We start from the raw sequence: 26,552 nt of genomic DNA on the forward strand, positions 1-26,552 counted from the left end.
TGTTTCGGTAAATCAGAAATATCCCACAAGACTCATCCTGTGTTTCTCTCTCTCTCTCTCTCTCTCTCCCTCCCTGCAGAAAAAAGGCAAGATGCACTACCAAATAGCTGTGATCATAAACTTCCTGGGTCACTGCATCTCCATGGTGGCCCTGCTGGTAGCCTTCTTCCTCTTCTTGTGTTTGAGGTAAGTGTTGGTCCCACTGCTGCCAGTCCGCTGATAATCCTAAAGACATCCTTGATGTGACAGAGACGTCACTATTCTCGAGATCCCTCGTTCAAAGCGCCTCTCGTTCTTATTCAAAAACCGTTTGGTCATGGGATGAAACCTTCCATATCTCAATCCCGCAGATGTAAAGGGGTTTAGACGCCTGCAAAAAAAACCAAACTAGGGCACATTTCCCCACAAATGGGAATAATAGTCCCATCTCAGAAGAAAAAAACAGAACAGGCTTGTGAAGGCCTGCTGGGACAACCGGTGGAGGTGGAATGGGTTTCTCTGACAAACCGGAATAAACCGAGCGTTAACGTCAGAAAGGTCTTAGCACCCTCGACACCCGGGGCTGTTATCGATTCTCGAGAGGGAGGGGTGAGAAAAGCATGAAAGGCCACCGAGAGACATAACAAACAGAAGGTCTACAGGACAGCGTTTTATGCACAAGCCATGTTTGTGCTGCTCTGGCAGGGAGGGGGAGGGAGGGCAAGTGTTGGCCATCTAAAAATGGCATCAGGGCTAGTGAAGGAGTTCGCTATTCATTACCCACCTTCACTTTTTAATGAGTTCGAGAAGCATTTAATGGAAGGTTGCCGCTGCCGGTGTGATGGAGAGAAAGGTTGCTACTCCTGTTCAGTGTTGTGGAACTGGATACAGAGAGGGGAAAGGATTACAGCAGAGAGGAGAGAGAGATTTTTGAGGGCTAAAAAAAAAAACACTGAAATGACAGTTGGAGCATTTTTCGCTTCTGCAGGGTGACAGACAGTGAAACAGAATAGAAATGGCACAGTGAGTTCGGATTTCAAGGTTTTCTTTTAATGATTCAACATATAAACACAGGACTCTCCTGGATTAATAGTAACAATATTTTAGCTTTATGTTACGGCCATTAGGTTTCTGAATAACCAGTTTTTTGTGCGTTTGATTGAATTCATTATTATGGAAATGAAGTGAATTTCTATCTGCATTTAATTGCTGGCAGAGCGGCTCGCAGCCCCTCCGTCTACGAGCCAAACAGCGCAGAACAAATTTTTAAGGTGAAACTGCTTTAGTCAAGTGTTTTTGTTGGTTTTAATCACTGGGTGCGTTTGTTTTGAAGATGAGGCCAAGTGGAGACCTCTGGGGATAATTCAGCTCCAGGAAAAAACCTCCCGAACATCTGAATCCTAAGTTGTCAGAAATCAAACGTTAGCAGCTTCTGCCGAAGAGCTGAAGAGACAGACAGCGTCGGAAAAACACTTTATTAAAGCTTTAGTGCGTAACTTATTTTTTATATTAATAAACTTCTGTTACATTCAAGCCATTGCCAAATGAGTTGCTACAAAGCTAATTAAGACTATCCCCCCCCCCCCGGTACCTTCCTCTGTCTCTGTGTTGGCGTTCTAACCTCCGGTGGATTTGTGAGGACTATGGTTAACTGCTCCTCAGATCTCTGCAGGGTAAATCCAGACAGCTAGCTAGACTATCTGTCCAATCTGAGGTTTCTGTTGCACAACTAAAACAACCTTTGAACGTACACCTGTTCCACCAAAACAAGTTCCTTCCAGAGACTATTTAGCAGCGGCACCGTGGCTCCGTCCGCCCATGACGATTGTGATTGGTTTAAAGAAATGCCAATAAACCAGAGCACGTTCTTCTCCCATCCCGGGTTGCGTGGACTAGTTCCTCTGCAGCGCTGTGGAGGAAGGTCTGGCAATGCGAGACTACAGAGAAGCTGACTGCATTGACAGCATTGCTCTGTCCTTTGTCATTGTTTTGATTGAAAGACCCCTAGCAGCAGAAAATGACATATTGCACATTTAACTGGTCATCAGAGTGATGTCCTGCAGGAGGAAACTGTTCTCGTGTTAAGTTACGCCTACCAGAGAAGAGAGAAGTTTGGTTACACTTTACTTGAAGGTATCTAAGAGTGAGAGATAATAAGAGTGACATGACACAGTCTTAACACGTGAACCCTAACCCTAATCCTAACTTGTCATGACAAAAACCGAATGACACTTACTAAAAGAGCATTGTTTCATAAACGTTTATGACTTGTTTATAATGTCAATGACACGTTCATGACAGTGTCATGTCACTCTTATGTAGATACCTTCAAGTAAAGTGTAACTGAAGTTTGAACAAAGCAAACACAAAACAACAGCAGCAAGATAACACGACTTTTTTTGTTCCGATGACTCAACCAGAAAAGTTTGTTTAGGATTCCCATCCAAGCCTTCAAGTCCTCAATATGTCAGTCACCTAAAACTTAATATGCATGAAAATAAAAGCTGGAGTTATCTCCTCACTTTGCAGCTCCATCCAGGGGAATAACTTTGAAAAGGAAATTAATTAAATGGTTCAGGGATCTGATTTAGCGAGCATGAGGGCGAGCTGTTTAACTTCGCCCCCACCCTCCCTCGCCCATGTTAGACCAGGAAGATGAAGACATTAATAAATTAGACCGCAGCCAACCTCTTTTAGGAATGTAAACAAGGTTTTTTTGCCAGCGGATATTCACACACATACACCTCTGACCCTTTGATATCGCTGCAGCAGCTAGCACCGCACTCAAGCTAACGAAGCTGGTTTCATATGATGGGAGGGAGGGGGCAGTGCAGAATGACTCATCATAAATATCTTACAGGGACTGAAAAAATACTCAAAAATGCCCTTTTTCATACATTCAACATATAATTTATAAAGACTTTACTGTAGCATCCCAGACACAGGCTCACAGGTAAGGAAACAGATTGAGAGAGTAGTAACAAAATTAAATAAATTTAAATAAATTTAAATAAAATAAAAAAATTAAAGAAAGTTAATTAAATTTTTAATTAAACCAATCCTCGTTTTCCGAACAAACACACTATATCTATGGTTTGGGTTTTTTTAAGATTCATTTTTGGGGCTTTTCCCTTTATTTGATAGTGACAGTGGATAGACAGGAAAGGTGGGAGAGAGAGATGGGGGATGGCACGAGCAAAGGGCCGCAGGTCGGACTCAAACCCGGGCCGCTGCAAAGGACTCAGCCTACATGGGGTGCACCATAGATACTATATCTATGGGGCGCACGCTCTTACTGGGTGAGCTAGAGTAAACTAGAATACTAGAACTAGAATATTTGGCGAGTCCAATGGCAGAGTCTGAGTGCAAATACCAACGAGTCCGAGACAAGACAATAGAGACATGTCTCGAGTCTGGATTTGAGTCTGAGACCGGACAGCACCGGCATAATGTACTTAAACGTATATACTTGTATACACTATAGTTCACACCTCACGGCTGGCAGACATGCTCTCCTCTTCTTTTGGTATTTAAATATATTTAACATTTAATGCATGGTATTTAGTTTTCTTTAATGTCACATTTCTTTATTTTCTTTAATCTCTTATTTTATGTTTTATTCATTTCATTTAAATAGTTCCTCGTCTGCTTTCTGACCTTTTTAGCCTATCACTGAGAGTTTCCCCCTCGGGCATCAATAAAGTCTCCTCTTATCTTATCTTATCTTATAATGGATATAATATACATAATATTCATGATTATTGTTTGCATAAAACATCTCTCAATTGCAGTTATTGTAGGTTTAGAAACAAGAAAATACAAATGTTCCAACTCAAACTCTATAACATAGTAGAAAGGAGGGTAACTAAACATGTACACGGTCAAACAAATACACATAGAAGCCACTGTCTCTCCGGTAAGTTAATATTTGCAATTAGATTAGTTGTTTTTTTTAATAACAGCCTCCACTTTCAGTATGAACTTTAACTCATCTATGGCACAGTGTTGATACATTGTGCATAAAGATCAAATATAAAATTTGCTTGAGCCTTGTTGATATTTGATACCCACTAATAAATAGGGGCCAGTAAAATTGACTACAGGCAAGTAGAATTTGTTTCCCCTTCCCTGACCTGGTTGAACTTTGTTTTTTTTCAACCTGGACTGCCATGTACTGTAGCTAACACACTGACTATGGAGAAGTAGCTCACACAACCACGGATGTATTATAAGAACTGGATACACCGAAAGGGGATTAAATGATTAAATAGTGCGGCTCTTCTAGACTTTCCAAATGTAATCAGACCGAATGGATCAAAATTTTGATAGTTGTGACGCTCAAAAAAATGTATCCACTGATAGGTGGACACTGACAGACACTGATAAGTCTTTTTGGGCCAGAGGGCATCATGTGACAGTCCGGGGGTTCCAATTACACCGTTCGGTATGTTCAATTTGATTCAAAGAGCAGTGCACTTCCTGGGGGCATGCAAACAGTACAACCCCACTTCAAAACATCCAAACTATCCCTTTTGAAAGAATAGCTTGACATTATGCAAAATGCACTTATATGCTATCTTGCTAAGAGTTAAATAAGAAGACTGATATCACTCTGTCTCATGCGTTAAGCATGGACCTGAGCCTGGAAAATTTGGCTTAACTTAACTAGCATTAGGACTGAATACAGGGGGGAAATGGCTAACTTTGCTCTCTCAAAGTTAAAAATGCACCTACCAACACCTCTAAAGCTCAATAATTACATGCTATATCTTGTTTGTTTAATCCGTACACAAACAGAAATGTAAAAGGGTTATTTTGTTTTATGGGGGAGCTATGTGCCAGACTAGCTTGTTTCCACTTGCTTCCAGTCTTTATTCTAAGCTAAGCTAACTGTCTCCAGGCTCTAGCTGAATTCTTGGCACACATACATGAAAATGGTTTAAAATTTTACATTAAACAATCTGCAAGAAAGAAAGTAATTGTATTTATTAAAATGTTGAACTATTAGCTTGAAGGGGAATTTCATTTTTTTTTCAACCTAGACCCTGATCCCCTATTTTCCTATGTTGTTGTGTCTAAGTGACTGATGGGAACAACAATCTTTGACATTGGTCCAGTATTAAGCAAAATGGCTGCAGTCGGCAGTCAGTGAAGTGTATTATTATCTGACCATTCTATATAACTTGTATTTAAGTTATATCTGAACTATCTATATGCATGATGATCCAGATTAACTTTACTCTACTTTCAGAGGACACCTCTCTGGAAACATCTGGAAAGTGTTATCAATGGGGCCCCCAAGATGTTGAAAAGAAGGCCAGTTGGCTTGTAATTAATTATTAATCAATTATTAATCCCACTACAAAATACACCACATCAGCAAAGCGAGCTACAATATACTATATAATATATATATATATATATATTAAAGGGCAATTACGCACCTTCAATTTACGTCCAGTTAAAGTGCTCGTTTTGCCACTGACAGGCTCAGATTATTATTCTAAGTGTCTGACAACATTATGGAAAGGATTTGTAAGGAGTTTCTGTTAAACATAAAAACGTCTGCGAAATTGCATTCGCTAAACCCACCAGGCTCCATTCAGAGTCAACAGACACAAAATAAAACTATGATAAAAAGCCGTTATGCTTCGTCTTTCTACGTTTACAACAATCACAACTCTAGTTTTAAATAGTAGAAAGTAGAAATAAACACATAGTTTACCGATTTACATTTGAAAATGTGTTAGCTCTATACACGCTAAAAGTCTGGTGGGTTGAGTCTGGTGGGTTGAGTCTGGTCGGTGGAGTCTGGTGGTTTGAGTCTGGTGGGTTGAGTCTGGTGGGTTGAGTCTGGTGGGCTGAGTCTGGTGGGCTGAGTCTGGTGGGTTGAGTCTGGTGGGCTGAGTCTGGTGGGTTGAGTCTGGTGGGTTGAGCGATAAACGATCTCACAGCTGTTTCTGGTTAAACAAAGAGGTTTCTACTCGTTTAAAAAAGGTCCATCTCTGTAGGGATCCTTTCCATCATGTTCCCATCAGTCACACACAAAAACAAAGTTACCCTTTAGTGTTAAACCCTGTATAGTAATATAATACAATGTCAAATAAAATATAGGTATGTTAGTGCTTATACCATAGTAAGAAACAGCAGAGACAAAGGATGCGAACGAATGTATTCTTTATTTATTCCTCTGTCTCTGACAAAGACTTGTCTGCAGGAGTGTTTCCTCTTAATTAACAGTATCCGGCCGGGCTGACCCCACCGGCGGGATGCCAACAGAAGTGAGGTCACACAGCTTAATGAATACGGCTGTTTGAAGAGGGGGGGAAAAAAGAACCGCTTCTGGCAGTCGCTGCCTCACTAATGGCAGGTCCTCTACCATTGTGATATAGTGGGGGGAAATTAGCTGCTTATTTGTGGGACAATAAGCTTTATAATAATAATAATAAAAAAAAAACTTTACATGTTTTGTGCTACCCTTAAGGCTGCTCTTCTTTTACTCTTATGTTATATTGTAATTATTCAAAACTGCAGCTGCATTTCTATGCGTGCTGTTGTGTTAATGAGGCTGTTTTCATTTCCACATTGCCTCTCTTGTCTTTCTGGGTTTTTATTTTTTATTTTTTAAATTACCTCCTTTTGAGAAGGATTTTAGTACTACTACTACTAACATTATACTGTTCCATTGAACTGAAATTCGAAAAAATATTCTAAAAGGCTATTTTCTTTTCTTTAGCTCCGCGGGTTGATAAAAAGTAAAGTAAAAACGGTACAATGTCAGTGGAAAGATCCTGCTCGTGCTGCTGCTCCAGCACAACGCCAGTGCAAAGTGACACCTACAATTGATGCTTTATAAAAAATAACTTTCTATATTTTTTTAATACCCTTCAGGCTGCTTTTCTTTTACTCAAATGTGATATCATAATTAATTAAAACTGCAGCAGCATTTCTATGCGTGCTGTTGTGTTAATGAGGCTGTTGAGTACAGTATGTTTCATTGAATTTTTAACCCTTTATATATATATATATATTGTGGTAGGGTCCAATTTGACTTGTTTTTAAGTTCAGGTATGTAAAACGTTCCATTAACCCTTTTCTTTATTGGAACAAGGCTTGAAATGTTACTTCATGTTATATCAGGGGCAAGGGGCAATAGGGAGTGATGGGAGATGTTACTTTGAGGCTAAATCTCTTTATTATTCATATTCATCTTCTTAGTTTTCTGTTTTTACCCAGACTACATTAAAGGTTATATCACAACGGAGGAATAGCTAAATACTCTTAATGGCTTTGTTTGAAAGGGTTAATTTGGATGTTTATCCCCAGTTTGCTCCCAGCGAGAATATCAATGTTTTTTTTTTTAATCACCTACCCCGTAGTTTGTAAGTGGGTGGGTCCGGGAAGGGACGTGGAGATATGTTTTTGTGAGTTTATGTACAGTATGTTTCATTGAAGTGAAAATTTAAAAAAGAAAAATTAAGCTATTTTTATTGACCCTTATATTGTGTTAAGCTTGTTTTATGGCTCCACACAGAGCTCTAGCTGTAACCTACGTAAGTGACCTGATGTTTATACATGCGCTGGTGTGTGCGTCGAGGCCGGCATGTGTGTGTGTGTGTGTGTGTGTGTGTGTGTGTGTGTGTGTGTGTGTGTGTGTGTGTGTGTGGGGAGTGTGTGGTAGAGCGATGGAGAAAGTGAGAGAGTGACGGCGATTAGCTTCGGAGTGATTAGCGATTCTAGAGTCATAGCGAGAGAACCAAAGTGTCTCCCCTGTTCTTTCTGACCACGGTGGGAGATCTGGAGCAGGAGAAGTTAACCCTCTCCTTGATTTCATGTTGATTATGGAGAAGGAGAACCAGGAAATGAGTCGGGGTTTGTGTATAGTTACGTTTTTCAAGAGTTACACGTCAGGCTACGGCGTAGGGTCCGGCTTAGACGCAGAGGGGTCTGCGGGTGTACGCCGTAGATTCCACGCAGAAGCATAAAACGGCCTTTAGGGTCAAATTTGACTCGTTTTTAAGTTTTGAGAACTTTTTATTTATTTTTTTGGCTTCATAACATAAAGTGTTTCCTTTAGGATTTTTTTTTAGCAGTGGGGGCAGGTCTGTCCGAACAATTATTATTATATTACATGTCATTTAGCTGATGCTTTTATCCAAAGCAACTTACAATTGCTATATATATATATATATATATGTCAGAGGTCGCACACCTCTAGATCAACTAGAGGTTAAGTGTCTTGCTCAGAGACACATTGGTTGATGTATCAGTGTGGGAATTGAACCCATGTCTCCCACACCATAGGTATGTGTCCTATCCACTGCACCATCACCACCCAACAATAACCTCTCAATAGTTCTACTTGTTGTTAAATTGCAATGTGAGCGGCAGCCGACGGGGGGGAGGGGGTGTGCATTATGTCGGCAGGATCATTTAAAACAGTGTTTCTCAAATGGGGGTCCGTGTACCCCTAGGGGTACTTTGGAGTACTGCAGGGGGTACGTGAGATTCCTTTTTGAAATGTTAATTTCAAATATATCAGTCATGCATAAATCATAAAATAAATGTAGTAATGGATTCTAAACATTTGAAGTAACATTTAGGTGTGTTTCAGTTACAAGCTTGTTAAGTAAATCGGACACTAACGGTGCAGAGTTGTAATGTACCTCTTTATAGAGCCTTTCTTTCTACCAAAAATGTTTGCACTTGTCAGGGGGTACGTGGCTAACAAATATTTCAAAGGGGGGTACATTATTGAAAAAAGTTTGAGAACCACTGATTTAAAAGGCAACCGTGACTACATTTTTTTTATACAGCCCTATTTCTGATACCGTGGTGGCAGAAACTTTGCCACGGTGGGCCGCCACTACAAAATCAACATAGAGGAAACACTGATATACCTTAGAAAGGTATTCTAACACAACAAAAGATGCTGTCACAATTTTAGTACATTTTAAATGTCTCTAAAAATAAAAAATAAATAAAAAAGTAGCATATGTGGAGTTACGGGTCAAATATGATCCGGCAGAGAAGATTGGCTGTTGCATAAGTTGTGGGTTGCTTTGTGAATCAAATTTGACTCAGTTTGCCCCCACCACACCACACACCCATAATAACTTAAGGTGAAAAACAATATTGGATGATTGTTTAATGAGTATTTTCAAACTTGACCCACTAACACAAAAGATTTGTGCAGCTTTCTAACACGTTACAAGGGTTAAGAGCTCTATGGCTGATAAAGTACAAACGGCACAATGTCCCTGAAAAAATCCTGCTCTGCTCCGTCAGCACAAAGCCAGTGCAAGTGACACCTATTAAGAATTGATGCGTGCTTAAAAATAAACAATGTGTTTCATGGTTGGCAGAGGAGGAAGCGGCCTTCGCTGGCTGGTAATGCCGTCAGCCGGTGACAACACACAGTGCTGTCACCGCTGTGACCGAGGCCGGTTTGTTCTGTCCGTTCGCTTGCATGCTTCTATTTTTCACCCGCTTACTCTGAGGCAGATTTTTTAATTGTACCCTAAGGTTGATTTATTTACTGCATAAAAAAAAAAACATCAGACGTTCGGGGCATGACACAAACGAGTGCAAACAGTGGGAATGAAATGTTACTTCATGTTATATCAGGGGCGAGGGGCAATAGGGAGTGATGGGAGATGTTACTTTGAGGCTAAATCTCTTCATTATTCATATTCATCTTCTTAGTTTTCTGTTTTTACCCAGACTACATTAAAGGTTATATCACAGCGGAGGAATAGCTAAATACTCTTAATGGCTTTGTTTGAAATGTTTAATTGGGATATTTATCCCCAGTTTGCTCACAATGAGAATATCGATGGTGTCATCATGCTGTTCTTGATAAAAACTAACAAAGGAAGGAAGGAGTAAATTCAGATTTTGCAAAATAATGAAGAGACATGGACAGAAGAAAGAAAAGAATTAAGTACGTAAATTCAGATTTTGAGGAAAGAAAGAAAGAAAGAAAGAAAGAAGGAAGGAAAGAAAAAAGAAGAAGGAAGTAAATTCAGTTTTTGAGGAAAAAAAAAAGAAAAAGGAAGAAAAAGGAAGAAGTAAATTCTGATTTTGAGGAAGGAAGGAAGAAATTAGTAAATTCAGATTTTGAGAGAAAGAAAGAAAGAGAGAAAGATGGAAGTAAATTTAGTTTTTGAGAAAGAAAGGAAGACAGAAAGAAAGAAGGATTTAGCTAAATAAGGAAGAGACATGGACGGTAGAAATGGGTCCAGCCACCGTTGAGATCTCAGTGACTAAAGTCAGGACCAGTGCCTTGGCTGCAGATTGGAGGGCGAAGGTTTCGTATTACAGCAGTAGGCTTTTAGCTGGAGGTGTGTGATTTCACCACAGTGACCCCCGGGGGAACAATACGTTGTCCTCGGGTCAAATTTAACCTGTTTTCAAAGTTTCTGTATCAGAAATATAGGTTACTTAAAACCAACCCCACACAAAAAAAAAATGCGCCGATACAACCACCCTTCTTACAAGAAAAAAAAACAAATAACAACAATTCATATTTTTTTTTTTTTTTTTTTTTATATAATTTAAATTTAAAAAAAAAAAAAAATTTTTTTAAAACCACTTCCCGAACAACCCGCTCACATCTACCCCCCTCCCCCCCCCCCCCCATCCTCTGATTCCACATCCAGCCGTGCAGCGATTGGATTTCATAAGGGCGCGTTGTTAAATTGCTACGTCCTTTAAAATCTGCTTTAAAAATAAACATATGTCTATTTAGTATGTTTGTTTTGTCCACATGTGCTCGTGCTGTGTTCCTCAAGTGGTACTTATGGTATAAGTTCATATTAATGAGGTGTATTGATTAACCATGAATTCCAGAAATAAGTGTAACACTAGTGGTAATAGGATGGAATGAAGTTGGCTAAGAAGCTGTAACACAGAATGGGGGGATAATTTATACTTTACAGACAAAACAGGAGGACAACACAAGGGATAACATTTGACCCAGGGCCAAACCATTGCTGAGGACATAAAACCCGTTGAAATGTCTCCTTAAAGTGCCCATATTATGAAAAAATCACATTTTCTGGGATTTTGGGTGTTATTTTGTGTCTTCGGTGCTTCCACACGCATACAAACTTTGAAAAAAATCCATCCATGCTGTTTTGAGTGAGATATGGTTTCTGAATGTGTCCTGCCTTCAGTCTCCGGGTGAGCTGGTCAAAATCTGCACGGCTTTCTACGTCACTAGCCGAAACGAGCTGGCTAACCGCAACCGTTGGCATGCTAATGTTCTCAATAGCAAAGCAACTCAACAACACACACAAGTTCACCATAATCTACAAAAGAACTACTTACATGTGCTCCCTGGTTTAGAAGAAGTCTCCCAGCTAATCCTGCCTTGTAACTGACCGAAGTTGGAGAAACAGCCTGTCTTTTACTGTCTATGGAGCTAGCTGACATGATCTACATCTGAGCTACTGAGCATGTGCGAGTGCAATCAAAGATAGTACAGAAGAAGAAGAAGAAAAGAGGTCTCACTCTGTAGCTAAAACAGAGACCAGGTGAAAAGAGGATCTGCAGCAGTGAGAGAGAGCTGTGCAGTACAACACAAAATATGGTGTTTTTTGAAAGTTAAACCATGTAAACCTATTCTGGTACAACCTTAAAATACAGTTATGAACCTGAAAATGAGCATAATATGGGCACTTTAAAGAAACCTGCTCAAGTCCGCACTAAGGAACCAAGAAAGTGGATTGCATCCCTCCGGTTCTTTTAGTCTTTGCTCTGGCTTCCTATCTGTCAGGGAACTGATTTCAAACTACTGCTGTTGGTGTATAAAGCACTGAACAGTTTCTTTCTCATCTGCTGCTACATTATGAAGCATCCAGACCTCTCAGGTGGTCTGGGACACGTCTGCTTTCGGTCCCCAGAGTCTGAACTAAACACGGAGAAACTGCGTTTCAGCAGTTTTTTATGCTCCACACATATCTGGGACAAACTCCCAGAAAACTGCAGATCCGCTGCAACTCTCAGCTCTTTTAAACCAAGGCTGAAGACTGTTCCATTTGACGCTGCTTTTTCCATTTCTTACACTCCACTGTAACTTTATTTCTTCTATTTTAGCTTGTTTTCAATATTCTATTCTCTCTAATGAATGTTTTTAATTGTTTTTAATTGATCTTAAATGTTTTATGTAAAGCACTTTGAATTGCCTTGTTGCTGAAATGGGCTATAAAAACAAACTAGCCCTGCCTGAATATGTCATATTAAGATTATAAATAATATATTGAGCTGAGGGACATACAGTAGGACCCTGGGAACATTAATGCACTGCCATATTGATGAAACTCTCATGTCTGTGAGTTTAACATAGGGCCTGGCTCCGTCCGAAGTTTAAAAATACACCTACCAACACTTCTAAAGCTCTAAACTATCATGTTATAAATGTTAAAGAGCCCCTATTACACTCCTTTTCAGCATCATATTTGTACTCTTGGGGTCTACTAGAATAGATTTACATGCTTTGATGTTCAAAAACATATAATGTTTCTCATACTGCCCATTGCTGCAGTCTGAGCTCTTGGCCCACCTTCCTGCTCTGATTGGTCAGCTGGCCCACTCTGTTGTGATTGGTCAACCAAATTCATACAAGCCGCTGGGCGTGCTGTGCTTGTTCAGGCAGCACCTATGGGCTGCACATATGAAAAACTGGGCTGCCTTTCCTAATCAGTGGCATCACTAATGGAGGAATTTCAAACAGGAATGTGGAGGCGTTTTCAGGCAGTTGAAAAAACGTGCTGTCTGTGGGAGATAAAGCTCTATTTGGAGTAAAATGTGTTTTTTTCACGGTGACTCGTCATAGCTGGGGGCGTGGCCTGTGGCAGAGTCGCCGTGGGGGAAAACAATCCTTTCCCCATGACTGGATAACATAGCGTTAACCCAGTATGGACTACTCAAAAGCACTTTTACTGCTTGTCAGAGCAAGATACATTAAAAAACTGAGCCATATTGGGTTGGATTGTCCGACCATTATAAGTGACTGGACAAAGGACCCAACGGAACGGCCAGAGGTGTCGTTTCCCCACATTTTTTGTTAATGTTAGCCACCTGATTGAGTCTCCAGGTAAGAGACAGCTAACGTTAACCGTTAGCTAATTTTAGATGATTCAATCTGACTGTTTATCAGTAACGTTATCCCAGGGTCATCAAACAATCTGTTGTTACCCCATGTTCATTAAAGCTATACTAAAGACTAGTATGTCTAAGCATGTTAAATGAATAAATTCTATGTAACTGTTACAGTTTGTAGCAGAGACGTCACTGGTATTAACACCGGCTCCGTCTGTCTATTCGACAGTATATCAAATTTAAGATCAGGATTTTTTTCAGTTTATTAGAAGCCCAGAACGCCACACAGCAACTTTTCAGCATTGTACTAAGCAAAAACACAATCGTAAATATGACAAAGATTAAAGTGCTCATATTAAGCTTTTTGGCTTTTTCCCTTTCCTTTATTGTGTTATATATCTTTTTTGTGCATGTTATAGGTTTACAAAGTGAAAAAGCCCAAAGTCCCCCCCAAAGGGACTTACCATCTCCAACAGAAAACACTGTTCACAAACTGCTCCAAACAGCTCTACTGTAGTCCAGCCTTTACTTCAGAGACAGACGTGGTCACTTTGGAACACACGTTATAATGCTCGCCTAGCTGCTAGCATGGCACGCCCTCATACTCTACTTCTGACTGGCTAGTAGTCCTTACCTAGGTACTGACAGGGCACGCCCTCATCCTCTGCTTCTGACTGGCTAGTAGTCCTTACCTAGGTACTGTCAGGACACGCCCTCATACTCTGCTTCTGACTGGCTAGTAGTCCTTACCTAGGTACTGTCAGGACACGCCCTCATACTCTGCTTCTGACTGGCTAGTAGTCCTTACCTAGGTACTGTCAGGACACGCCCTCATACTCTGCTTCTGACTGGCTAGTAGTCCTTACCTAGGTACTGTCAGGGCACGCCCTCATACTCTGCTTCTGACTGGCTAGTAGTCCTTACCTAGCTACTGTCAGGACACGCCCTCATACTCTGCTTCTGACTGGCTAGTAGTCCTTACCTAGGTACTATCAGAGCACGCCCTCATACTCTGCTTCTGACTGGCTAGTAGTCCTTACCTAGCTACTGTCAGGACACGCCCTCATACTCTGCTTCTGACTGGCTAGTAGTCCTTACCTAGCTACTGTCAGGGACACGCCCTCATACTCTGCTTCTGACTGGCTAGTAGTCCTTACCTAGGTACTGTCAGGGCACGCCCTCATACTCTGCTTCTGACTGGCTAGTAGTCCTTACCTAGCTACTATCAGAGCACGCCCTCATACTCTGCTTCTGACTGGCTAGTAGTCCTTACCTAGGTACTATCAGAGCACGCCCTCATACTCTGCTTCTGACTGGCTAGTAGTCCTTACCTAGGTACTGTCAGGACACGCCCTCATACTTCTGACTGGCTAGTAGTCCTTACCGGTACTGTCAGGACCGCCCTCATACTCTGCTTCTGACTGGCTAGTAGTCCTTACCTAGGTACTATCAGACGCACCCTCATACTCTGCTTCTGACTGGCTAGTAGTCCTTACCTAGGTACTATCAGAGCACGCCCTCATACTCTGCTTCTGACTAGCTAGTAGTCCTTACCTAGGTACTGTCAGGCGCGCCCTCATACTCTGCTTCTGACTGGCTAGTAGTCCTTACACCTACTATCAGAGCACCCCTCATACTCTGCTTCTGACTGGCTAGTAGTCCTTACCTAGCTACTATCAGGCACGCCCTCATACTCTGCTTCTGACTGGCTAGTAGTCCTTACCTAGGTACTGTCAGGGCACACCCTCATACTCTGCTTCTGACTGGCTAGTAGTCCTTACCTAGGTACTATCAGAGCACGCCCTCATACTCTGCTTCTGACTGGCTAGTAGTCCTTACCTAGGTACTGTCAGGACACGCCCTCATACTCTGCTTCTGACTAGCTAGTAGTCCTTACCTAGCTACTGTCAGGACACGCCCTCATACTCTGCTTCTGACTGGCTAGTAGTCCTTACCTAGCTACTGTCAGGACACGCCCTCATACTCTGCTTCTGACTGGCTAGTAGTCCTTACCTAGGTACTGTCAGGGCACGCCCTCATACTCTGCTTCTGACTGGCTAGTAGTCCTTACCTAGGTACTGTCAGGGCACGCCCTCATACTCTGCTTCTGACTGGCTAGTAGTCCTTACCTAGCTACTGTCAGGACACGCCCTCATACTCTGCTTCTGACTGGCTAGTAGTCCTTACCTAGCTATGTGGTGGAAGTTTTTCTTGAAGCAACAGGGTTTCGATATCAATTAATACCATACCGCAGCATGTTCTGAAAGAGTCCTTCTGACTCCTAGTCTAAACATTACATATTATATAGAGACAAAAGAGCATCATTAAAGCCAGCCTCCCTCATTTATCTTGTGCTGCTGACCATTTGAGTACATACCATAAACAATCAAAGTTAGTTTACAACCACCCTTTGGCTTCTGTTCCTGAACTTAGCCTAAACATCTGCTTTCCTCAGGAGATATGAACAGACGTAATTCACATAGTCGTAAACAGTCATTGCCCTTCTTCACCTTATTTAAGCAAAAAGATCACAATGTGAGGAGCTTCAGGCTAGTAAAACAAAAGAACTTCTACTAGGCTAATAGTTCACGGTTGCAGCTGTTCCCCTCTGGTGACTAGGAGTCTGCACTGAAGAATGTAAATTTTGTGGAGTTTATAAAACAATCTTTAAGATGGAATTATTAAACACTCATTAAAACAATCAATAAACAAAATGGTTAAAATAAAATTTGCCATCACAGCTACTGCACATGTGCGACTCCCAAAAAAGATGGAACAGAGGTGAGATGTCTCACTCTGTAGCTAAAACCGAGAGCTCAACACACAGGGTGAAAAGAGGAGCTGTAGCAATGTGCATTACAACAAAAATATGGTGTTTTTTGAAAATTAAATCATGTAAACCTATTCAGGTACAACCTCTAAATACATGTATGAACCTGAAAATGAGCATAATATGAGCACTATAAAGATTAACCGCTAACAAGGTCTACACTCAGTTCATTAGAATGGTTTGTTTTCCCCCACGGCATCAATGGAAATGACTTTTCCCAGCAATGCCGACCAAGTCTATATATATGTCCTTTTACATTTCTGTACACAAACAGAAATGTAAAAGGACAAAGTGTGGTTTTGTGTGCCAGGCCAGCTGTCTCTTGTCTTTATCTTGATCTAGCTGAATACTTGGCTCACGAACACGAGTGGTATCAATTAACTTGTTAAACTCTCTGCAAGATAGTGAGTAATTCTACTTCCTAAAATATTTAACTATTAGTTTATCTCCAGTAAGTTTACAGTATGTTTCATTTCAATGTGAGTTTAATGTGTTCGTTTAAAATACACTCCAAAAATCAGATATTGCCCATCAGTGGGCTAGATTTACTAACACTAGCGCAGTTTGCGCTGCGTCCGTTTATGCGAGTTCGGTAATAGCGCACGCTATGCTTCCACATGTTGCGTAGTATTTATCAACCCTGACACCCATCAGCCAATCAGCGTCTTTCTCCGCCCACTAGACCGTAGATTGCGCTGTAGCAAAGCGGTACTTGTGCTATGATATGGCTGAGTGCAGACTGCGATATTCCCACTGCTGATGCAATGACTGTTTGAAATGATCCTGATGCCGATATTTGTAATGTAGCGAGGAGTTTAACAACTGCTGGAATGGGATGTGAACGCTGAGTGGGAGATTCAATTTCATCTTTGATTTCTTCCAGTAACTCTAATATTGCATGGCTGCTTGATCCGTAACGCTAAATGATGTTGTGTTCACTGACAAAGTGCGATTCTTGTGTTAAAAATATTTTCATCCTCGCCTATGTCTTCGTCTTGCTCAAATGACTGTTGCCATTTCACCAGCGGCATAAAGGTCTACGAGGAAACTCGACTGCGGCTGGTTTAGACCGGCTTTTAAGAGGCGGAGAATTTCCCCCGCAGAATAGAGGCGCGCTCTTACTGACAGTCTTTTTAAATACCACGGAATATATAATTAGGGGCACTTTGCGCTTATCCTCCCACCTTTTTGGGTGGAACTCCCACTTTCCCCAAGACCCTCCCACGAACGCATATTGAAAGCGCAACTTGTCTCTTCTCGCTCATGTGGCAGACAATCTGCGATTTTACCCAAGCGCGCCCTGTTTGTAAATAGCCCGCATCGGTTACGTCCGTCTTTGCGACCAATTAGCGCCTGGAAACAGGCGCAAACGGCTTGATAAATCTAGCCCAGTGTGTTTTACATCTTTGGTCTTTCTTCTCAGCATGAACTCAAGCTCTTTTTCTTAGCAATGCAGGAGAATTGTTCGAAAACAAAGCATAAATATCTGAGATTATAGAGTTTATTTATTCTCCTCTGTTGGTCGTACAGGAGCATCCGCTGCCTGAGAAACATCATCCACTGGAACCTGATCACCGCCTTTATCCTGAGGAACGCCACCTGGTTTATCGTCCAGATGACCATGAGTCCAGAAGTGCACGAAAGCAACGTGGTACGTATCGCTTCAAACCAACGAGACACACGTTTGTTTTCAGTTAAAGCTACAGTGTGTAGTTTCTTTCGCCCCCTTAGGAGGAATTCTAAGTAATGACAACAAAACTGTCGGTGTGTCCACATGATACAAGCCTTCCGTGACCGCGCACCCGACTCCCTCCCATGATAGTCTTAATTAGCTTTGTAGCAACTCATTTGTCAATGGCTTGAATGTAACGGACGTTCATTAATATCAAAAACCCACCCAATAATAAAAACTGTTTTTGTCCCTTTTTAAGATTTTTGTTGCTTGTTTTTGTTGGGGTTTTTCGACATTTTTGTGCCCTTTTTTGGAAGAAATTTTCAACGTTTTTGTCGCCTTTTTCAAGTTTTTTTGGGACAAGTTTTTGTGCCTTTTTTTTGTTTTTGATGATTTTTACAAAGTTTTGGGCGCTTTTTTCAACATTTGTCCCGGGATCTTCTGAACATAGTCATACTGAGAAATCCAGAGAGAGTTGTGTGGAGCTGATGGTCCTAACTAGCTTTGTAGCAATTCATGTGGCAATAGCTTGAATGTAACGGACGTTCATTAATATCAAAAGTTATGCACTAAAGCTTTAAAGGATGGGTAATATTCTATATTTTCTTTCTTTTTGTCCCATGAATCCCATGAAAAGAAAAATCAACAATAATGAATCCAATTGAAGTATTGTCTGTGTATTAATTTTTTTATTTACAAAACAATTTGTTGTGTTTTATCAGCAAAGGCTGAACTGAGTACACTTTATGTTTATTAGAGCTGCTAAGATCAATCGATTAGTTGCCAACTATTAAACTAATCGCCAACTATTTTGATAATCAATTCATCTGGGTCATTTTATTATGAAAAAAGGTAAAACTTCTGTGATTCCAGCTTGTTAAATGTGAATATTTTCTAGTTTCTTCTCTCCTCTGTGACAGTGAACTGAATCTTCTGACATTTTATTGACCAAACAACTAATGGATTAATAGAGAAAATAATTAATTAAAAGATTAATCAACGATAAAAAGAATCGTTATTATTATTTATCGCAAGTGATATGGTTATCACGATATTCAACAGCGTTATGGCATATTTCCCTCATGTCGGGCAGCTCTAAGAAATACCTCTGTCTTTGTGTTAACTGGCTAAAACTGATCTAAATTCATCTTTTAATAAAACAACTGATGCTATTTCCAAAAAAATAGATTTGAATTTGCAGTAGTTTATCTCTGTAACGAGTTTGAAGAATTCCTCCTTGTTGGTGTCTCCAGTAACTGAGTTTCAAGAGACGGCTGCTCATGCATTCATGAGCTTCAGATAATAAGGTGTCAAATTAAAGCAGAAGAAAGTGCCATAATGTTTATTCAGTGAGGCGTTGGGTCGCTGTCAGCCACCAGAAGAGTTTGAATACACCTCGTCCTGGATTCTCCAAGTCTGTTAACTCTATTGGACAGATCCAAAATCTATCAAAGGTGTTCAGTTCCTTTTAAGTTATCCCCCTTATGTTGCTGGGCAATAAAACTGGTATAACAAAGATTTGGCAAATATGTGAGTCATGAAAAAAAGAGTTTCTAGAGTTACAGTAAAACTCTTAAATCTCAAACGGAGCTTCCTTTGACAAACCAACAGGGAACCAGGGTTATTCCTGCATAGAGAAAGTTTTGGCGCCCCTGCAAAGAGGTTTTAGCCAGCGCCAAAGAAAAATCACGAGCGCCAAAACGTCAGATTTTTAGCAGCCAGCCTCCTTTTGTCCACAGCTGCTATATAGCCTACACATGCGGCTGACACTGATTTTGCTGGATCTGAACGCTCCTCTGTGAAGCGCTAATGGGATCTCCGTTTGCAGAGTCAGACTGTGACGGACTCTCCCGGTGACCCTGCTGGTCTGTGGACCCGGCGGCACGGCGAGAAACCGCAAATCTTTCAATTCAGGAGCAAAATGTGCTCCGTGGGAAAAAGTTACAGACTTTTGTAGTTTTCTTGACATAAATAAAGATGTTATCACCATAAATTTGTGCCTAAAAATTTATCAGAATGCAGGAAATGAAGTCTTTGACTCTCAAAACTTCCTGGGGGAGGACGCCCAGATCCCTGCTTCATATGTGTCGTCGCCCCCCCCCCCCCCCCCAATGGGCCATTCTGAGCGAAAAACCCTGGGAATAAATTCCTTACTGAAAACGATGATAATGTAACTTAAAGAACATTTTTATGTTTGGCAGTAAGATGAAATATAAAATGTTTAACAGAAGAATTCATTTTGCAGGTTTGGTGCCGTCTCGTCACCGCCTCCTTCAACTATTTCCACTCCACCAACTTCTTCTGGATGTTTGGCGAGGGCTGCTACCTGCACACCGCCATCGTCCTCACCTACTCCACCGACAAGCTGCGCAAGTGGATGTTCATCTGCATCGGCTGGTGTACGTACACTTACTGCTACACAATTAGCATCACCACATCTGTATGCAATCCTTGAGGGGATGTTGTAAAGTGGGGCTGTATGAGATATCCATAGTGTATTAGCTCCAGTAGATGAAAGCTAAGAAATGTACAGTATCAGTTCAAGTTTAACAGGGAACTGAAGCCGTTATCTCTGCTCCCTTCAAAGCCACCACACTCCTTTCATTGTTATTATCTCAGAACATTGTACAGCTAGAGTAGGTCTAAACCACTCCATAATTTACAGAGACCCAAGAGCAAGCATTTGGTGTGACAGAAGTGAGGAAAAACTTCCTTTTAACAGGCAGAAACCTTGAACAAAACCTGGCTCTTGGTGGGCGGCCAACCGGTTGGAGAGAGGGGGATAGAGAGAGTGTCTAATACCTCATTTCAATAAACAAACTAACCGATGGAGGCAGCCATAGAGCAGCAACTCCCGTGTTCTGTGAGGTAAAATGACTATTTTTGTCAAAGGAGTCTGGAGGCTTTGAAGAGAGCAGCAGAGATAACGGCTTCAGTTCCCCCGTCGTAAAAGTTTTTAGGTGTCTAAAATGTGTCTAGCTGCTGCCCCGTCCACAGCAGGACATTGCTTAGCTTCCGTGTCAGTACTCCTGTCTGCTTCTCCGAATCGGGGGCGTGCCGACTGCCATGTACTGTAGCTAACACGCTGACTATGGAGAAGTAGCTCACACAACCACGGATGTATTATAAGAACTGGATACACCGAAAGGGGATTAAATGATTAAATAGTGCGGCTCTTCTAGACTTTCCAAATGTAATCAGACCGAATGGATCAAAATTTTGATAGTTGTGACGCTCAAAAAAATGTATCCACTGATAGGTGGACACTGACAGACACTGATAAGTCTTTTTGGGCCAGAGGGCATCATGTGACAGTCCGGGGGTTCCAATTACACCGTTCGGTATGTTCAATTTGATTCAAAGAGCAGTGCACTTCCTGGGGGCATGCAAACAGTACAACCCCACTTCAAAACATCCAAACTATCCCTTTTGAAAGAATAGCTTGACATTATGCAAAATGCACTTATATGCTATCTTGCTAAGAGTTAAATAAGAAGACTGATATCACTCTGTCTCATGCGTTAAGCATGGACCTGAGCCTGGAAAATTTGGCTTAACTTAACTAGCATTAGGACTGAATACAGGGGGGAAATGGCTAACTTTGCTCTCTCAAAAGTTAAAAAATGCACCTACCAACACCTCTAAAGCTCAATAATTACATGCTATATCTTGTTTGTTTAATCCGTACACAAACAGAAATGTAAAAGGGTTATTTTGTTTTTATGGGGGAGCTATGTGCCAGACTAGCTTGTTTCCACTTGCTTCCAGTCTTTATTCTAAGCTAAGCTAACTGTCTCCAGGCTCTAGCTGAATTCTTGGCACACATACATGAAAATGGTTTAAAATTTTACATTAAACAATCTGCAAGAAAGAAAGTAATTGTATTTATTAAAATGTTGAACTATTAGCTTGAAGGGGAATTTCATTTTTTTTTCAACCTAGACCCTGATCCCCTATTTTCCTATGTTTTTGTGTGTAAGTGACTGATAGGAACAACAATCTTTGACATTGGTCCAGTATTAAGCGAGAACACTAACTGGCAGCCACAGACCAGGCTGCAATGTAACCCTACAGGGCAAATGTGCATCGTCAATTTCGTCCAGTAAAAGTTCTGTTTTTGCCACTGAAAGGCTCAGATTATTATAAATTATAATTAACGTGTCTGTAAACATTATGTAAAGGATCTCTTTATATATAGGCCTTATTAAAACCTTTAAGTCTTTTCTGTTTAATCTGAAACAGCTCTGAGCTTGCTAGCGCTAAACCCACCAGACTAAACTTTTAGCGTGTATAGAGCCAACATATCTTCACATGTAAATCGGTAAACTATGTTTATTTCAACCACAACTAGAGTTGTGATGGTTGGAAAAGTGGAAAGATGACCCAAAACGGCTTTTTATTGTTTTATTTAGTTTCTGTCGACTTTGAATTAAGTGTATTTTACGATACAAAAAAAAAGGATCTTACTCTTTAACAGAAAGCTCAACCTGCTTAGAAATCCTTTCCATAATGTTGTCAGACACTTAGAATATTAATCTGAGTCAGCGGCAAAACGAGCAGTTTTGTGAACGTTAATAGAAGCTAGACAATTGCCCTATTAACTTACATTGGAGCTTGTTTCGCTGACTGCCGACTGCAGCGATCTTGCTTAATACTGGACCAATGTCAAAGATTGTTGTTCCCATCAGTCACTTAGACACAAAAACATAGGAAAATAGGGTACAGGTTGAAAAAAAAAATGAAGTTACCCTTTACCTCCTTGGGTAGTCCTACACTTTGCTTCGATAGAACAAATTGACAAATTTACCCAACAATGGAAGCATTTGACTTGATGGAGATACCAGGTTTTGGCGTGACAGCTGGGAAACGTATTGGTGTGGAGTTTACTAACACCTCGTTTCACACCGTCAAACTAAACTATGTGCGGCTGAGATTAGGTGTATTGTGCCATGTGGATTACATTTCACCCCGGGCAGCGTGAAGCCTCCGTGGGAAAGGGGAGATGGCAGCACATTTCAGGGCAGCCGTGAAAACATAAATAAGATCAAATTTTATTTGCTTCGCTTCGCTTTAACTCAGGCTTCAGGAGCCGACACATTATTAAAGCAGAGAGGGTTATGGACAAGAGACGACAACAAGACAAATAACATTTTTCAAGTAATCTGCGGCTCGTGTGAGTCGATTTTCCTGATGCACTGATGACAGTATATTGCTAATGAAGTGGAAAGCTTCCACAGACATGAGACCTATATGTGTGACGTGACGGCTGGCAATGTCTTCTTGGTCAAGTAATGGCTGTTTGTCTGCTCTATTGTACTCCTATAAGTCAGCAAATCAGACGATCACTCTGCATTATCATCAACCAGAGTCCAGCTTTTCATTCATTCACAAAGAAGTGTTCTGATGGTGACATGTCTTGGCTTGCATCTGTGGATCAAGGCACACAAGCAACAATAGGTTTTGACAGAGCTTGGCAGGCGCTGGTGAAAAAGAAAAAGAAAAAGAAGGCTGGGATTTCAGATTGCAGCGTGAAATCCCTGGAGTGATATTTTGTAATCTGAATAACAGAGAAAGATGAAAGAAGAATCTTTCATTTATCTTTTTTTTTCTTTTTCCCCTCTCTCAGGTATTCCATTCCCTATAATTGTGGCATGGGCGATTGGGAAGCTGTACTACGACAATGAGAAGTAAGTCCTTTGTTGTGACCGCTTTTAGATATTCAGAAAAACTGAACCTGGTAACTAAGGGACAAGGACAAAGTCAAACCGTATTACATTGAGGAAATGAATGTCTATTAATAACCTGCTGTAATCACATTTGCATTGTACAATATTCTTAATTAAATGTTACCCCTGTGGCCACTGGCACTTGGATAGGGAGTGCTTAGTGCTTGATTTATATTAAGTGGTCTCTTTTTGCACCTAGTAGGCAGGTGAAAATGGATTCAGCATTTGATTAATGTATACTGAAAAACAGCTAATGTAAGTCCTTAAAGCCTAAGCATCATTAAACAATAGGGATGGCATTGTTTTGCCTCTAAATGGGGACATCCGTTGCAGAGGCATTACGTCTGCACTTTAGCCATCCGTACGTTCATCCTATTCTCGTTATTCTCGATATCTCAGGAGAGAATTTCTTCAAATTTGGCACAAACGTCCACTTAGACTCAAAGATGAACAGCATTTTTTTAGGCCTTTATTTATATAGGACAGCTGAAGACATGAAAGGGGAGAGAGAGAGGGGGGAATGACATGCAGCAAAGGGCCGCAGGTCGGAGTCGAACCCGTGGCTGCTGCGTCGAGGAGTAAACCTCTGTATATGGGCACCTGCTCTGCCAGGTGAGCTACCCAGGCGCCCTAAAGATGAACTGATTTGTGTGATCAAGAGTTCCTACTCTAATTATGACAAAATGTCACCCAAATGTCTAACCGGGTAAAATGATGACACTTTTTATCCAAAAGGTCAAAGGTCATCTTCACTATGACAACGTAACCTTTAGCAAAAACCTTTTTTTCCTGGCCATTATTATCAGACATGTATAAAGTACTAGAGACCCATACTTGAGTAAAAGTACAAGTGCACTTAAGTAGAAGTATTCAACATTTTTTGTACTTAAGTATTGCAAGTAGTTTATTTTAAAATGTACTACTCAAGTACTGAAAGTAAAAGTACAAGTATTGTGTTATTTAGTTATTAAAGAAAGCAGTCAAAAGTTTGAATATCATATTGTTTATATTATGTCAAATGTTTAGCCAAGGCTGTAGCCAAAGAAATTAACAAATATTAAATATATCATATTATTGCCCCAAAAAACTTATCACACACTAGCTAGTAACATGTGTGATGAACAGGAAAGTTAGCAAGCTAACAACATCCAGATAAACTAGCAGCTTCACATCACAGGGTCAAACGGTTAACAGTACAGTACTCATTGCACCTGAAACAACTCAGGAATAGATTAATCTGCTGCAACAATAACTAAATAGAAAGAGTGCAAACTTACATCGTCTCTGACTTCTAAACGGGCAACCATAATGAAAACAAACACGACGCGATCTCGTAATTATCGTACATAACTAACGTAGCCGTAACTCCACACACTGTAACCTCCACGGTCTCCTTAGCGTGAGGAATTCACAACAGTAACAAGTAACGATGCAGCACATAAAAAATGTATCGGAGTAAAAGTATTAAACTCATCGAAAATATGTACTCAAGTAAAAGTGGAAGTAGGAGAAAGAAATAATACTCCAGTAGAGTACAGATACAGCCTTTTAGTACTTAAGTAGAGTAGTGAAGTAGTTCTACTTCATACAGCTCTGATTATTATGCAACGTCATAGCTCAGGAACAGAACGGGAGACATTTGGTTGGAGACTGAATTGGAGACACTAATCTTGAAGCTGTGCTGACTGTTTAGATCTTCTGTGTCTCTGGGGCCCTCCATCCCCCCACACTTACAACAGGTCTGAGTTGATTTGAACGCACACCATAAGTGTGCACGTTACTCAGGTTGCATCAGTTGATTGATAGACTCAAATATAGTCAATAATAAAAATATATACAAAAGAATATAGGGAGGAAAACTCATTAAAATATGCAATAATTAGGATCAGTGTTTATGATGGAATAGTGGCATTAGAATGTGCCAGAGGCCCCCAAATTTGGGCTATTACGGCCAAATGTATTCAGATGTCAGAAAAATGTCCTTGACCTTAGTACCACATACTATACCTGTGCTATAGTGTGGCCAGTTAAAATGTTAGCAGATCTCCCATTGGGCAAGATGTGGCAGTAAAACTGTATGGAACGGTTTATGGAAATGTCTGTTTCCACCAATCATAAATAAAATGTAGGCTACTTGGAATCCATGATTTAGAGAGACAAATGGGAGAGGATCGTCTCATTTAAAATCATCCACCCAAACAGTCTGTCCCCATCACTTCTGAATTTACAGCTACGCCCCTGCTTTTCATTAAATGTCTTCAAAGTCTTCACTACTTTTATTATACGAGTCTGGACAGACACGGATTTGAACTGCAACTTGACTGGTTGGCGGAGGCATACAACTGTGAGGCGGTTATTTTAGTTTTTTGTACTTTATATATCTTAACAAATCTAATTCAAACATTGTGTGTGTATCACAGCCTGATTTTATCTTCTTCCTCTGTGCCATAGAGCTCCATTGTCGTTAGTCTCGCATTGCCAGACCTTCCTCCACAGCGCTGCGGAGGAGCGCTGTGGAGGGGGGGAGACATGCAGCAACAGGCCACAGGTCGGAGTCGAACCGGGGCGCGCTGCATCGATGAGTAAACCTTATATATGGGCACTCACTCTACCAACTGAGCTACCCGGGCGCCCGCACTGTAGTTTATTATGGCCCAATCTTACACACACCGGCCTGCTGCCACATATATCACTAGAGCACCTAATATGGACTGAAAATATTCCCCAAAAATACACTATATAGCCGTGTTTTAGTAACGTTAAACGCTAAAAACTACAGTGAGTAGCTGTTTTAGGAAATTACTGAGCCTTTTTTAAATGAAACTATAATTTGTGACCATTTTTTAAAGATGTATGTCTTCAGTAGGAACCAAAGACGTCAGAAAGTGTTTACATGACATGTCTTTTTTTGTAGAATTTGTTGACAAAATGAATAATACAGAACACCAGCCTTGTCCAGTAATGTACTTCCAAGTGAATAAATCAGCCAGTACAGGAAGATATTTCATATCTTATTTAATATGTCAGCGAGTATTATCTAAAATAAGCTTCCTTTTTTTCTTGATTCCCGGTGCAGCAACCTGCCTTATAATACCTTCTTGTTTCGAGACAGAGACGCTAATTTCCAGAATAATTTTTATTTGAAATAGTCTCATTACACTGTCAGATGTTTTCATTTCGAGAAAATTAGCTTTTTAGGACTCAATTATAAAGGGAAATACATTGGTACAGTTTGGTATCT

General features: G+C 40.7%; 1 protein-coding gene across 4 annotated transcripts in view; it reads left to right on the top strand.

Moving 5' to 3' along the window:
* LOC120550763 (corticotropin-releasing factor receptor 1-like) overlaps positions 1-26,552 on the top strand; it is a 96,562-nt gene that overhangs the window by 49,526 nt on the left and 20,484 nt on the right. For all 4 annotated transcript variants that reach the window (XR_005637777.1, XM_039787563.1, XM_039787562.1 and 1 more), the window contains 4 exons: positions 80-186; positions 17,444-17,564; positions 19,831-19,984; positions 23,212-23,272. Coding sequence is in view for 3 of the 4 variants with exons in the window: in XM_039787563.1 (XP_039643497.1) it covers positions 80-186; positions 17,444-17,564; positions 19,831-19,984; positions 23,212-23,272 (443 nt within the window). In the remaining variant the exon portion in view is untranslated. The remainder of the gene's footprint in view (positions 1-79; positions 187-17,443; positions 17,565-19,830; positions 19,985-23,211; positions 23,273-26,552) is intronic.

This window comes from Perca fluviatilis, chromosome 21 (assembly GCF_010015445.1).
Source record: "Perca fluviatilis chromosome 21, GENO_Pfluv_1.0, whole genome shotgun sequence".
Taxonomy (NCBI): domain Eukaryota; kingdom Metazoa; phylum Chordata; class Actinopteri; order Perciformes; family Percidae; genus Perca; species Perca fluviatilis.